The sequence below is a fragment of the Suricata suricatta genome, chromosome 6 (genome assembly GCF_006229205.1).
Source record: "Suricata suricatta isolate VVHF042 chromosome 6, meerkat_22Aug2017_6uvM2_HiC, whole genome shotgun sequence".
Taxonomy (NCBI): Eukaryota; Metazoa; Chordata; class Mammalia; order Carnivora; family Herpestidae; genus Suricata; species Suricata suricatta.
This window is the reverse complement of record NC_043705.1, coordinates 118,155,924-118,170,535: the sequence shown is the minus strand read 5'-3', so window position 1 is coordinate 118,170,535 and position 14,612 is coordinate 118,155,924. Positions and strand designations below refer to the sequence as shown.

At 45.2% G+C, this 14,612-nt stretch overlaps 1 protein-coding gene and 1 long non-coding RNA gene across 2 annotated transcripts in view; one reads left to right on the top strand and one right to left on the bottom strand.

The window, feature by feature from the left end:
- Positions 1 to 4,214: 4,214 nt before the first annotated feature.
- Positions 4,215 to 10,320, bottom strand: LOC115293203. Its single transcript, XR_003909418.1, has 3 exons — positions 9,945 to 10,320; positions 9,176 to 9,272; positions 4,215 to 5,013 (listed from the first exon to the last, which is right to left on the bottom strand). It is a non-coding gene; the product is annotated as an uncharacterized LOC115293203 (long non-coding RNA).
- Positions 8,931 to 14,612, top strand: part of OSMR (oncostatin M receptor) — a 41,008-nt gene continuing 35,326 nt past the window's right edge. The window contains exons 1-2 of the mRNA XM_029940979.1: positions 8,931 to 8,986; positions 12,348 to 12,433. Coding sequence (XP_029796839.1) covers positions 8,979 to 8,986; positions 12,348 to 12,433 — 94 coding nt within the window. The 5' untranslated portion in view covers positions 8,931 to 8,978. The remainder of the gene's footprint in view (positions 8,987 to 12,347; positions 12,434 to 14,612) is intronic.

Genomic DNA, 14,612 nt, shown 5'->3' with positions numbered 1-14,612 from the left:
CGGCGTTTCCGACTCTGCGCTGCTTTCTCGGGAGTCCGGAATGTTTGTGGAGTTAAAACTCCCATTTAAGCCACCTTTGCCTCTCTCCCAACACATCACCACGGAAGTTGGTTGTATTCCCCCACAGTGGCCCCAGCCCCCGCCGCCACGCTCCCTTAACCCCCCCCCCTGGGGTCCACTCCCCTGGGGTCGTCGGTGGCGTCCCTCCTGTGGGCTCTGTTTACACCTGGAAGTGGGCGGCGCTCACTCCGGGGTGCGGGGTGCGGGCGCGTGGCGGGCAGACACCCACCTCCTCGCCGCTCGAGGGGAAGGGGCGCCGCGTCGGCGGGTTGAGCGGCGGGAAACTTGCACACGCAGGCTCCCCACCCCCGCCCTCGTAGAGGGGTTCAGTAGCTTGTCCAGGACTAAAAAGCTGGCCGCGGTGACTCTCAAACCCGCAGCCCAGAGCTTTGTCCCTGACACCTGAGTCCTTTCTTGATGGTTCTTGGCCTGTCCTTCGTCGGCCCAACCATGCACGCATGCATGCATCCTGCCCCATGTGGGAGGCTCGCTGTTCTGGGCCACTGAGAAAGGCCACTTGGTAACCGACAGGCTGGAGGACTCTGTGACGGACGGAACCTGTTCTCAACTCAAGAGGAGTAAAGGTGGGGGTCCATGTAGAGGATCCCATGGAAGTAAATTTGGTATATTTGATTTGAGCTGGAAAGAAAGAGGCTTATGCCCGTCTAGAGCTGACATTGGGACTGGGGTCAAGTTAATCATTGCCTCAGCCTCAGTTTCCTCCTCTGCAAAATAATAATGGTTCTTACAATGGGCCAGGCACTCTTCTGAGTACTTTACGTCTGCCAGCTCATTTAAGCTTTGCCAGTGAGGGAGGGAGTAGCTTTGTCCTTCTCATTTTATCAGTGGGGAAACCAAGGCCCAGAGAAGTTCTGCAACTTGTCTGTGGTCACACAGCTGACAGGCCAGAGTCAGGAATTGGCGTGGAGTCTGCTTATAATCACTATGCTGTGCCTCGAACTCTAGGATTCTTTGTGGACTGGTTCTGGGGGTGGTGCTGCATTACTGTCCTGTTTTGTCTCTCTCCTGGGCTGCTGGAAAAGGCACCCTTCAGGCTGAAGGGCTGCAGACTTAGCTGTGCCTCAGAATCCTTCGTGGAGCTCTTTCAAAGTACTGAACTCCAACTTCAGCTGCCTTATTAGAGTCTTCAGGTTGTATCTGCCCTGGCAGCATCAGTACTGTTAGAAGCTAATAGTGCCGGGGAACTCACCACCTAACATTTCATTGCTGGGCAAAGTTAATTCTCAGTTATAACTTGCCTCCTTGTGACTTACATCTTGGTCCCGGTTCTGCATGCTGTTCCAGCAAGTACGCCTGAGCCTTTTGTATCAAAGGCCACCTGGAAAGCACACCACAGGACTCAGGCCATCTGGGGGAAAGTACTTACTTATGCACTGGGTCTCTCCTACTCCTTCCTTTAACCTGACTAACCTGACGGGCGGGACACCGAGGTGTACATGCTGGGTAGGTGTGCCAGAGCGTCTCTGAGGTTTCTTATAATGCTTTTGTCTTGAAAAAGGAACAGGAAAACCACTATGAGTTTGAAAGAGAAATCTGGTGGTGATTTGCTTCCACAAGAGGAAAGAGTATGTTTTCCTTGTGGGAACTGGGCTGGGGCGCTGTTGGCTCAGGTAGAAGGAAATCTTTCTGAGTGTCATCTTGCTCAATTACAGGAACAGGGAGACCTGGCCCTCCTTTCCCTGGAAGAGGAAGTCCTCCTTGACTTAAAAAACAAGAGTGAAATGGGGGAAAGATCAAACAGGTAGAATATTGTGAGAAATATCCTCCCTCTGAGCAGGCTTCTCTGTAGCTGCACAGAGAGTTTCTTTCCCAGCAGCTCTGTTGTCGGCTTCACAGCCTGCCTTCCCTTCTCATTTAGGTTCTGCAGTTGGCCCTTGAACAACGTGGGGGTTAGGGGTGCCGAAAAATCCACATAAAACTGTTGTCTCCCCCAGACTTAACTGCCAATAGTCTCCTGTTGACCGGAAGCCTTCCTCATAACACAAACAACTGATGAACACATTGTGCGTGTTACATATACTGTTTTACACTGAAGTGGGTTTGAGAAAGGGAGATGTTATTAAAAACATGATGAGGAAGTGAAACGCATGTACAGTTCTGTACTGTATTTACTGAAAAAACTCTGTGTCTAAGTGGGCCTCATGCAGTTGAAACCGGCCTTGTTCAAGGGCCAGCTGTACGGCTTTTCAGCATTTATACATCCCAGGTTGTCCAGATTGCTTGTTTATGTGTGAACAATGATTCAAATAATAACGGACTGTGTCCTCATTCAAAAAATAGAGACGTGTGGGGCACCCCGGTGGCCCAGTTGGTTAGGCATCCAACATGGGCTCAGGTCATGATCTCGTGGTTTGTGGGTTCGAGCCCACCATGGGGCTCTGTGCTGACGGCTCAGAGCCTGGAGCCTGCTTCGGATTCTGTGTCTCCCTCTCTCTGCCCCTCCTCCACTTGCACTCTGTCTCTCTTCCTCTCAAAAATAAGAAAACGTTAAAAATTAAACAAAATGAAAAAAATAGAGAAGTATATGGAATGAAGTGTAGAACTACCATGGTCACACCTAGTCCTACTCGGAAGAGGGGTGATTACGTTTGGTAAATATCATTCCATGATTTTGTTTTGCTTCCTCTGTTTTTGCATAATATGTACACGTACACATATCTTAATATATGTAAATGAGCTCTTACTCTACGTTGTACACTTACTTTTTCATTTTCCAGGCCTTAGAGATCTTCCCATGTCAGTACAAATCTTTCTTGTTAAGGGCTACATGTTATTCTAAATTTATCCATTTTTTTCCCTTCTTGATGGGCTTTTGGATGATTTCAAATCATTCAACATTAGCAACAGTACTTTAGGAAAGACTGCATTTGTTTTTGTGTGTAAGCCTGAATATTTCTGTGAAATAGAGTTCTAGGGTCCAAGGGTTTGTCCATTTTTCTACCTAATGAAGTTCTTTAAATTAGCACTGCCCCCACCCCAGCTACTAATTTAAACTCCGTACATGAGAATCTGCTTCCCTCATCCTTCCTAACATTAGCCCTTATCGTTTTTAATTTTTAATTTAAATTTTCAAATCTAGTAAATGAGTGAAAACCAGTATGGCATTTTAATTTGCATTTTGCTTATTACTGCTGCAGTTTAATTTCTCTTAATATTTGGGGTCATGTGTGTCTCCTGTTCATGTCATTTGCTTATCTTTTTATTTTTTTAATGTTTATTTTTTTGAGAGAGAGAGAGGAGAGACAGACAGAGCGGAGCAGAGGAGGGGCAGAGAGAGAGAGACACAGAATCTGAAGCAGGTTCCAGGCTCTGAGCTGTCAGCATAGAGCCCAACGTGGGACTCAAACTCACAGACTGTGAGATCATGACCTGAGCAAAAGTTACACACTTAAGCGACAGAACCACCCAGGCGCCCCTCTCATTTTTCTACTGAGTTGCTTTTTCCTATTCCTGTTAATCGGAGAAGCTATTCAGGATCTTAACCCTTTGTCTGTTGTAGATGATTTAAATATGTCTTCTAGTGTGATTCTCTTTTTTTTCCTCCCAAATTTTTTGGTTGTAAAATACATAATATAAAATTTATCATTTTAATCATTTTTTACAGGTCAGTGTTATTCATCTTTAGAATAACTAACTGTTCATCTTTAGAATTCTTTCCACCTGGCAAAACTGACACTCTACGTCCATTAAGCAGTGACTCCCATTTCTCCTGACCCCAGCCTCTAGCAAGCAGCATTCTACTTTCTGTCTCTATGATTTTGACTACTCCAGGCATCTCATAGGGACTGGAGGAATCATATAACACTTGTCTTTTTGTGACTGACTTATTTTACTTAGCAAAACGTCCTCCAGACCATCCATGTTGTGGCAGGTAACACATTTTTTTTCCTTTTTAAGAATCAATAACACTCCGTTGTATGCATACATCACCTTTTGCTTATCCTTTCTTGATGCTTTTGTTTTAACTGTCTTTTGCTATACAGAAGTTTTTAATATTCAGTCAACCCTGCAGTTTTATGATTTTTGTGCTTCGGCTGGCTTAGGAGGATCTTTTTCACCAAAAAAAAATCATTTTAAAAATTCTTATTTTCTTCTAATACTCTCATTATTTTGACGTTTACATTTAGCTCTCACTTAAAATATCAGATTTTTGTATGAAGTGGAAGGTAGGGATGGAACTTAATTTCTTTCTAAAGTTTTAGGCAGTTCACCCAACACCATTTATTTAAGCATCTGTCTGCAAGTCATTTGAAGTTCTGTCTTGATAGTAAAATAAATCCCTATTCATACCAGAGTCTATTTCAGGATGCTGTTCTGTTTCTTTAGTCTTCTCCATCTCTTCTTATACCAGCACCACCCTGTATTACATGTTCCAGTTTTTAATTTTTTTATAGAGAGTCACATATATTAGTCTTTTTCCCCCAAAAAAATATTTTAAAAATGATTCTTATCATTTTTCTTCCATATAAACTTTACAAATAGCTTGTCAAGTTTTAAAACAATCCTGCTGGAATTTCTCTTTGGATTTTCTCGGGTTTGGAAGGGTTTATCGTTGTTAACGCTCTTCATGCCTTAGTGGCCGTGCTGGTGTGAACCCGAGTCTGGCGGACGCAGTGCGCGTGGAAAAGCCTGCACTTGACGTTCTGGGTGAACCATGTCAGCCCATGTCAGAGTTCCTTTTAACCTTCTGAGCTTCCGTTTCGTCACCTGTGTACGTGGGTAATAACCGAATTTCTTTCATAAGACTCTTGTGAGGATTCAGTTACTAAATTCACGTCGATCACACAGCACAGCACCTGGGCAGGAAGCTAGTGTGCACCTCGTGCGGCTGGAATCATTCTCCTTCGTCATTTCATATCCTACTGTGGCCTTCGCCGTGCGCCTCGACGTAGAAGGAACCAGTAAATCGTTCCTTTCTGTGTCGGTAGTATCCTAGGACACAAGAATATGTAACAGATATGGAATATGGTAGTGTGTCTCCAACTTCGGTGTGCATCCGACATCTGCTAGGGATTCTTTTTTAAACGAATATTTTTATTACATAGCCCTAAGGTGTGGTCTCCGATTTTACAGTAATAGCAATCTCTTGGGTGATTTCAGTGCTGCTGGTCTTGATCCACACTTTGGGTATATAATCTTTTACTGGTGCTTAAAATCATGCTGCTAGTGCTGGTATTTCCTATTGGATTAAGTGTGGTTGACAGGACTTGTAAAGTGCTTTCCTTTAATATTAATATGCTGAAAAACTAAATTATTGTCATGTTGTTTCTTTCCTCCCTTCCTTTCTTCTTCTTCTTCCTTTTTTTTTTTTTTTTTTTTTTAAGGAAGGAGGGTTGGTCTAGCACTAAATATAGTACCAAGTTCTAGTCTTAGATCTGAAGTCACTGAGGCAATTAACTCTCTGGATTATTTAAAATTGTTGTCTTAAATGAAGATAGCCACATAAAATATATCCAGTCTGACTATAAAATCTAAATCAACCAGAAGAAAAGCCGTACTTTCAAGTGTCTTACCTAATAGAAACATGTAAGATGTAAGGAACACCTAGAAAAATGTAAGATAAAAAGAACCCTCGGAAAACATGGAGTTAGCTCCTACTGTGTGGGAAACTATGCTGTCATGTGATTAAAGTTTTCATACATCATGTGATCTCTTGGTCACCTCTTTCTATTCCCCATCTTCCCAGTGGGGGACTTTGAGCAAGGTACCATCACACTCCTTAGTATGCTGGTCTATCAGAAGGGAATGGTAGTATGTTTTTCTGCCCAAGACATTGATTACCTTCTGTAGCGGAAAATGCATTTTTAAAGCCCCTATATTCTTTTAGAACCTGAGAGATGACATTTTTGTACAGAAACACATGATACACTTGTAGGGTGATCCAGGGCTTAAAAAATACCAATCTTTCTTTGGGCACCTCTGCGGCTCAGTGAGTAAAGCGTGACTCTTGGTTTTGGCTCAGGTCATGATCTCACAGTTCTTGGGATCAAACCCCTTGTTGGGCTTTGTGCTAACAGCACAGAACCTGCTTGGGATTCTCTCTCTCCATCTGTCTCTGCCCCTCCCCTACTCACACTCTCTTTCTCTCTCTTAAAATAAATAAACTTTAAAAAAAACACATTTTTTTAAGGTCTGTTTGACAACTATAGTTTGGATTTGAATCAAAAGATATTGTCATCTAGTTTAACCCTGTTGGGATCTGAACATATTAAAATTGATCTACTTGCATACATAAATATGTGTAAAATACACACGTGTTTTAAAGAATGCTTTATGTTGCAGAATTACATAACATGAGAGCATCAACCATAATTTCCCCCACCTGCCCACCTCCCTTACCCCATCCCAGCTCTAAGTTCGTAAGTGTTAGTAGTTGGGTGTGTCTTTTGGGGCCAGTTGGGATCCCTGAAGTAGAAGACAGCAAGGCAGAAATAGATGTGCAAGAGGTTTGGGGGGAAACGCCCCGGTGAGGGATAAAGGGACAGGGAGTGGGAGGAGGCGGAGAAAGCCTGCAAACCCCATGCAAGGTGGCAGGGAGACAGGAAGGTTGAAAAGGAAGGGCTCCAACCTGCAGTGCAGTTCTGAGAATGTTTTGCCCGCGCCACTGGGGAGACCTCGATCAAGTGTTGCCTATTGGAGGAGTCCCACATGGAACAGAAAAAGTTTGGCCTGACCCTGGGCTGGGAGCAGCCTGCGGGGACTGTGGGCTGGGGTTTGAATGTGCAGTGGATGGAGAGGGGCAGCAATGCAGGCTGTCAGTCAGCTTCGGTCCCTGCGGCAGATCCTTCTAAAGGGAGCGCCGAGTGGCAGGGCTGCATGGTTGCACACCTGTCTTCCAGACGTGTTTGTCTGCACCTGCTATTCTGAGACTGCTTTTTCACTCAGTCATGTTTGGATACTCTTCCAGGGCAGCACATCAATCTAACTCGTCCTTTTCACCATGTCATGGTACTCATTGTGGAAATGAACCATGAATTTCACAGACTTTTGGATTGTTCCCATTTTTCCTAAATATTAACAATCTTACAATGAACACTCTTTAAAACATATAATTTTTACATACAGACACACATATGCATGTGTACTATTTAGAGAGCAAAACTCCAGAAATAGAATTTCTGGATCAAAGGGAATGCACCCTGGAATTTTAATAGGTATGTTCAAAATGACCTTGATGAAGTTGTGCTTTTTGACCATCAGTGAGTAACATGCCTGCTTCTTCAAACTCTTACCAATGCTAGGTATTAAGACCTCTTAGTATTGCCAGCTGGACACCACACAGACCCACATACAGACAGCTACAGTTACTGTTTTAATTTGCATGTATTTAATTAATAATGATATTGTCCAGTTTTTCTTTATTCTCATTTGGCTATTGGTATTTCCTTTTTTTTGTGAATTACATATTCATATCATCTGTCAGTTTTTCTACAGGGTTGCTTATCTATTTTTGATTGATTGCTTTTTTTAAAATAGTTATTTATTTTTGAGAGAGAGAGTGCAAACGGGAGGGGCAATGAGGAAGGGAGACAGAATCAAAGTTAGGCTCGGAGCCATCAGTGCAGAACCAGATGCGGGGCTCGAACCATGAGATCATGACCTGAGCTGAAGTTGGATGCTTAACTGACTGAGCCACACGGTTTCTTATCCACAGGGATATGGTTAGTAAGTGCCAGAGCAGTGACTGGACCCTCAGCAGTCTTACGTCAGAGCCCATGCACTTGACCATTACAGCTTCCTTTTCCCACAGATGTCCAGGTTATTCTTGTTTCAGTATGGTTCTGGGGAATAATCTGTGTTGTCTCCAGGGATTTAAAATATTGTATCATTAGCATATACTAAATTCCTACATATTTTTATGGTCCATAATACTCCCTCTGTCTAGGTTTTCTGTTCCTTTCTTTGGCTTCACTTACCACTCAAAGACCCAGCTTTAATCAGTCACAAGTTCCAGGATCTAGATTAACTGAATATTGCTTTAAAAAAGAAGGGCGACTGTGCATAAGCCAATTCAGTCTCATAAATGAGGGATGACCTTACAAAACTAGTAGAAATACTGAACCAGGCAGGTTAGAGAGAGGGCGAGGAGTGTCTGAACCTTTCTTTGGATACCACCTCCAGGTAGTGGGTACTTTCTTTTATTTAATTTATTTTTTTAATGTTTATTTATTTTTGAGAGAGACAGAGCACGAGCAGGGGAGGGGCAGAGAGAGGGAGACACAGAATCCGAAGCAGGCTCCAGGCTCTGAGCTGTCAGCACAGAGCCCAGTGCGGGGCTCGAGCCCATGAACTGGGAGATCGTGAGCTGGGCGGAAAGTCCAATGCTTACGCGACTGAGCCACCCAGGGGCCCCTGGTAGATACTTTAGGAGGAAGGGCGGTGGGTGGAATTGGAGTGAAACCTTACAGGTCATGCGTCCTGCACTGTAACGGGGGACGCCCTTTCAAAGGGGATCCCAAAGACATGGCAGTGGTCCTCGTAAAGAAATAAAAACAGAGGAACCTGGGAAATGTGGGGAGCACACTGTGGCTCTTGTGCTGCTCACAGAACTCTCTCACACGGAGCACACACCCAAGCACACTTCCTGGATGAACAGCTTCTTTCTTTCAAAGAGTATTTGCATATGACATCACGGGGCACCCAGCCAGTTCTGAAGAGTTTGGCAACACAACCCTGTTCTTGGGAAGCAAATGACTGGTCGTGTTGCTTCTCCTGGGGATTATTTACGGTGAGGAAACTTCCCAGGAATAAATATTTTAGTAATGACAGTACAAGAAGTACTAGCAAAGAAGGGCAGACTCACTGCAAAAGTTGTGCGTGTAATGTTTGTACTGAGGGGCGTTCAAAGGCATCTTCGTTTTGCACAGAGACCAGATTTGAATGAAAAGTTCTACAAAATGAGTGGGTAATTTTTCCTTTCTTTTCTCCCTTTCTCTCCCCAGAGTAGAAATGTCAATGAAAGACTATGAATTAGGCAATATTTGGCAACAGGAAAAGTGGGAGGGCCTGAAAAAGAATCTCCTTAATAAAATTGAAAGCAACGAAGAATGTGAGGACATTAGTACAGACGTTTACTCATTTACTAGATACTTACTGGGTAGTAACCACGTCCTGGGACTGTGACAGACGTGGGGCCTGGGGTCCAGGCCTGTCCTCAGGCAGCGCATAGTCTGCCTGGGAGTGATGGCAATCTGAAAAACAGAAATATAGAACAGATATGAGCAAAGGACTAAGTAGTGTGGGCGAGGCAGGAAAGTGGTTTTGCTTTTCTGAATTCTTCCTGACTTTCTTTTCTTACTTCTTTCTTTTCTTAATGTCACATAAGCATCTCCAGTGTAGCAAGTGGCACACCGAGCCCTCAAGAGAGCCCGCTACATCTGTTCTTCTGCTTCTTGCTTAATAGCAACCTCCCTTCTGCCAAGGGCTCAGGTCATTTTGGGGGCCACCGTGATGTCTGTCTTTGTCAGCCCCTGTCACGTCCTACCAGCCCTGTCTGTCAGATCTCTCCTGAACTCCATGCCAGTTCCAGCCTCCGCTGCTGTCACCCTGGCCTGCACCAGCGCCACTGTCCCCAGACTGCTGCATACCCTCCTAACTGCTGTCCCTCCCAGCGCTCCTGCCCCGGCAGTCTCTTCCTGTTCTGGGAACGGAGACAGGCTGTTCCTGTCCCCAAAATCCCCAGTGGCTCTCACCTGGCTTAGGAGCCACAGTTGGGAAAATGCCTCCGTGGCTGCTCTCCCTCTGTGGACCCTCTGTTTTCACCTCCTGCTTCTTGCCTCTCACTGTAGCACGAGCTCGTGCTGTCCCCTGAGTAAGCCCAGCACTCTGCCACCTCACGGTCTTGGCGCCACTCACCCCCTTACCTTGGGCTCTTCAGTGTGCTCGTGGGGAGCTCACCAGCCAAGAGCTGGTTTCCCCCAGGCAAGGCATAGGGTCTCTGGAGGTGGTTTCCCGAGGAGGAGGGGTGGGTGCGCGGGGGCTGGGCCGTGGGTCACCCGAGGCTCGGAAGCAGCTGGCTCAGAGCTCCGGTGTCTGTGCTCTTCCCACGGCCTCCAGCTCCATCGGGAAAACCGTCCACGCGGCGTTTCCCAAAGGCTGATGCCGGTGTCCCTGCGATGCCCTTCCAGCCGCGGACTCTCATTCTGCAAGTTTCCGTGAACTTTCCTGATTTTGTCAGACAGCATCCAGACAACGGCCAGGACCCATAGTCCCGCTGCAAGTGGCCCTGAGGTGGTCCAGGGCCAGTGGTGTTGGGATGGGGACCTTCCAGTCACACCACGAGGAATCACCACCCTGCTCGGGCGCAGGCAGTGACGCTGTGGCCCGGTGCCACGTGTCCAGCATGTGTAAAAGGGTGCACGTCAGAACAGATGAAAGGGAAAACAGCAGATCTGAGTGGCTGCTGAGGCCAGCCTCCTTGGCTTCCCAACCTGCCACGTGTGACGTGGTGGTGGAGGGCGAGACTTCTGGACAAGGCTGTCCCCGTGATTCTCAAAGACTTCCTTGTGATCATCAGACCATAGAGACAAGTCCTTTGTAAATGCTCCTTTTTTTTTTTTACTTTGTTACATGAAAATTTTATTCTTTAATTTCTGGTTATGTTTAATGGGGAGGTGGCTTCTAACTTTTAGTTTTAAGTTTCTCTGTCTCTATAATTTGTTTAAATTTTGCAACATGTGAACTATTTGACGTACCTGAACTCCAAACATTTAAAAAACACTTTCATACAGAGAACATGAAAGCCTCCCTCCCTCCCTGAATCATCTGGTCTTCACTTTATGGGCTAATATTTCCTCACAGCATGGCATCCTGCGTTCCTCGGGTGATGTCAGGGTTAGGACGGTAAGATCCTGTACCCAAAGACTAGGATTGGAAGGATGCTTCGGTTGTGCACTGAGCACCAGATGCTACATGCTAGCATCTTCCTTTGCCTTGCTTTTGGTTCTGAGCAGAAACTGTTTTCTCTTGAATTTGATTTTCTCCCTGGCTTTGATATTTAATTGTAATAGGAACCTGTTTGAAGTTGTAAGTAGGGATCTTAGAGGGGGATGAATGGGCCGTTTGCCAAAAGTAGTAGTGGAACGCAGTGCTTAAAGGAATGTGACTAAAAGCTGTCTTTGCAGACTTTTGCTTCTGTTTGCAGTTGGGCTCATGTGTAAGCAGATTTGACTACCCAGAAGAATTGAATGGTTTGGTGTCTTCACTGCTGTTCCCGTTTATTTATGGGTAGTGAAAATGGGTGATCTGGTTCACTGAATTTCTGGCTTTTGATGAAGTCCAGGTGGCTAGACCAGAAGCAAAATGGGCTCTGAAATGTTTCATTGCCTCTGTCTGGGATGAGTCAGACTTTGAAGTAAAAAAGTGAAACTCAAGGCTTCCCTTGACTAACACTCTTATTATAAATTAAGAACATATTAGCCTTCTTGAGGTCATCTCGGTTCATTCTTTGTGCCTTCAGATTGGCCTGTGGTCAAAGGACCTGATGAATCAGTGAAGCTCTTTGACCTGCCGCTTACAACCCTCCTCTAAAGCAAGGAGAAGCGGAAATTATTTTGAGCAATGCGACACGCCTGTCTCTTTAGGTGGAAGGTGCTTGTTTTTCCCCAGTGAGATTCTAATGAGGGAGACAGGGAGGAGTGGAGATGGGTCCTCCAGAAGTACTTAATTCAGCATAGCTCTTCTGAGACCATGGTCCATTTTTTTTATATATATTTAACTTTTGTTTCTTTGCACTACCCTTCTTTTCCAACCTTCACTCCGTCTGAAGACATCAGTACGTCCCTTGTGTATTGCCACCCAGCCCCAGTGGGACCCTCACGGTGAGCACTCACTGCTCCTGCACCAGCATCGGCTGAGCTAGGCTGGCCCCTGGGGAGCAGCCGCGGTTGACTCAGTTCTGCCTCCCGTGTTGCCCCTTCTCCTCCTGGGGCCAGGGAGGTAGCCCAGAAATGTTTCTTTCTTGCCAAAGGTGGAAGCACAAAAGAGCAAGCAGAAATACCCAAGGTGCTTTGGGGTCTGGGCTCCAGGCTGGCACACCATTGCTTCTGCTTTATTGTGGGGCAGAGCAAGTCACATGGAGCAGGGATACGCACTCTTATTTTGGGGAGCCAGGGGAACTCCAGACTCACCTCCCAGAGGACATGGATATAGGGAGGAGAGGAACACGGGAGCCCTGAATACCATTGTCTACCACAGTTGGGTCAGAGAAGTCTGCTCAGAGCTAAAACTGAATAAAATTCCCCTTCTGTGTAATTTCTCTCTTTCAGAAAACCAGAACCAATGGCTGTCTTTTCAGTCTTTCAGACAACGTTCCTCTTGGCATTGCTGTCCTTGAGAATGTACCAGAGTCAAGGTAAGAAGCGGAAAGAATGGTAAAGAAAAAAACAAAACAAAACCACATAGAGAAAAAAACGAGGTAATTGGTGCTTTGGAGAAGAGTTGAGCGAGTTTTATTTTCTTTGGCAATTTCCTGGAATTGGTAGGGAGCTCACTCCATCACTTGGGATTGGTGAGGAGCAATGGGTTCTTTTTCAGTCTTGACTATCCTGGTCTTGATCGCTCGTTGTAATAAGACTCACTGTGACCTTGATTTCCTGGTCAGCGCACGTGTCATCGAGGCACTTGTGAGTGGATCTAATCTGGCAGAGCTTGGGGTAGGTACACTGTATGCGGCCATTGCCGGAGAAGTGCTTCCGCGCCTTGCCGTGCGGAGATGGGGTCTACTAGACCAGTGTCGGCCACTAGGTTAGGACAAGTTGTGATGTCCTTCCGATGGATTCCTGGAGAAGCTCTTTGCTGCAAGGCAGTGTGGGAAGTCCTGAAATTCTGTTGATGGGTGAAGAAATGGTGTTTGTCACTTAGCTGCTCTTCCAATGAGGGTGTTTTTCAAAAAAACCAACTTTGTAAATATCGTCAGTAAGAATGCAGCTCTTGTAGAATGTTTATAAATATTTCGTATATGACTTTGAGCCAGCTTGACAGTACTCAGGCGTGAGTGAGTGAGTGAGTCTGTTAGTTTGTAACATTCGTTGGGGCGCCTGAGGGGTTCATTCGGTTAAGTGTCCAACTTTTCAAGCCGTGTTGGGCTCTGTGCTGACAGCTCAGGGCCTGGAGCCTGCTTCAGATTCTGTGTGTCCTTCTCTCTCTGCCCCTCCCCTGCTCATGCGCTCGCTCGCTCTCTCTCTCTCTCTCTCTCTCTCAAATAAACATTGAAAAAATTGTGTTGCTTTCACCTGCATTTTACAAAACTTCACCTTTTCCTCATTCTATATTTATTTGCTATACTCCTTTTGTAACACAGAGTACAGGCATATGCTCATAGTAATTATTCACACAGTTCCACTCTATGGAGTCATGAAAATTATGTTTGCAACAAATACCCATAGAATTTTTCTATTTCCTTTAAAACTCCATGAAAAGATATTTGGAAATAAAAAGATTTTGTTCTGATAATAGTTCAGTTCTCTGTCTGATATTCTTTGGGTCTGGGTCTATTTCTTTTAGGTTCAGGGTACAGGAGAAGATGCTACTTTTCTGACTTCTTAAAATTCATAGTTTGCTGATAATCCCCCAAAATCTGGAGCTGAAAGATGGGAATTAGGACTTCTCATCTGTAGTCTATGTGTCCCTCACTCTATCTTACTTCTAAACGTGACACAACTGGACGAGTGGGTGGTCCGTCCCATAGGAAGGTTCGGGCCCAGCTAGAGCCCCTGATGCCCAGATCGATGCACGCCACCCCCAACTCCAGGCTCTCCAGGAGATCCTAGGTGTTTAATTGCAGGCTTTTTTTTTTGGCACAGCTCACTTCCCTAGTGAAGTCTCATTATCGGATCCAACAACAGTTGACTGTTTGGCTTACGTTTACAGCACACTCTGTTCTCAGAGGCAGCTGGGGGGAAGAGAGCACACTTTCAGCCCCTTTCATTTAGATCAGACTTGCATTTACGGGTCTCTCTCTCTCTACCAGTCTTTTAGTTGTGCTTCGGCTTCTCAGCTCAGCACGCCTGCTGGGCCAGCACCCTGTCACTGTCGTCACCTACACTGCGTGGACTTCTTGTCTCAGTGTTTGCTGCATCTGCCAAGTACCCGCTAAATCTCCTACCTGATGGCCCAGCCAGGCTCAGGTCTGAGACTCGGGTTCAGACATCCTATCTCCTCCCAAAAATGGCACAGAGCCCAGACTCACTTCTAGTTAGCTCTGGGCTCATGTCCGCTCCGTCAGAGTTCAAGACTATAGCATTTGGTTATACTTTCTTCCATTCTCTTAGGGGAGCTCACATTACAGACCAAGATGGAGATGCAGGTAGGTACATTTTTTTAAATAGAAATGAACAGATACTATGTATGCTGGGAATAGTTATACCATATAGATACTAAATATATATAAAGTATGTATATTGTATATAGTATAAGTATGTATGCTGGGAAGTTATACTATAATTTCTTACTTAAAAATAGGTAATGTATGAAAGTCTGTACGCAAGTATGTACGGGTAAAGTATGTCTACTTCAGCAATACATAGTTTAAG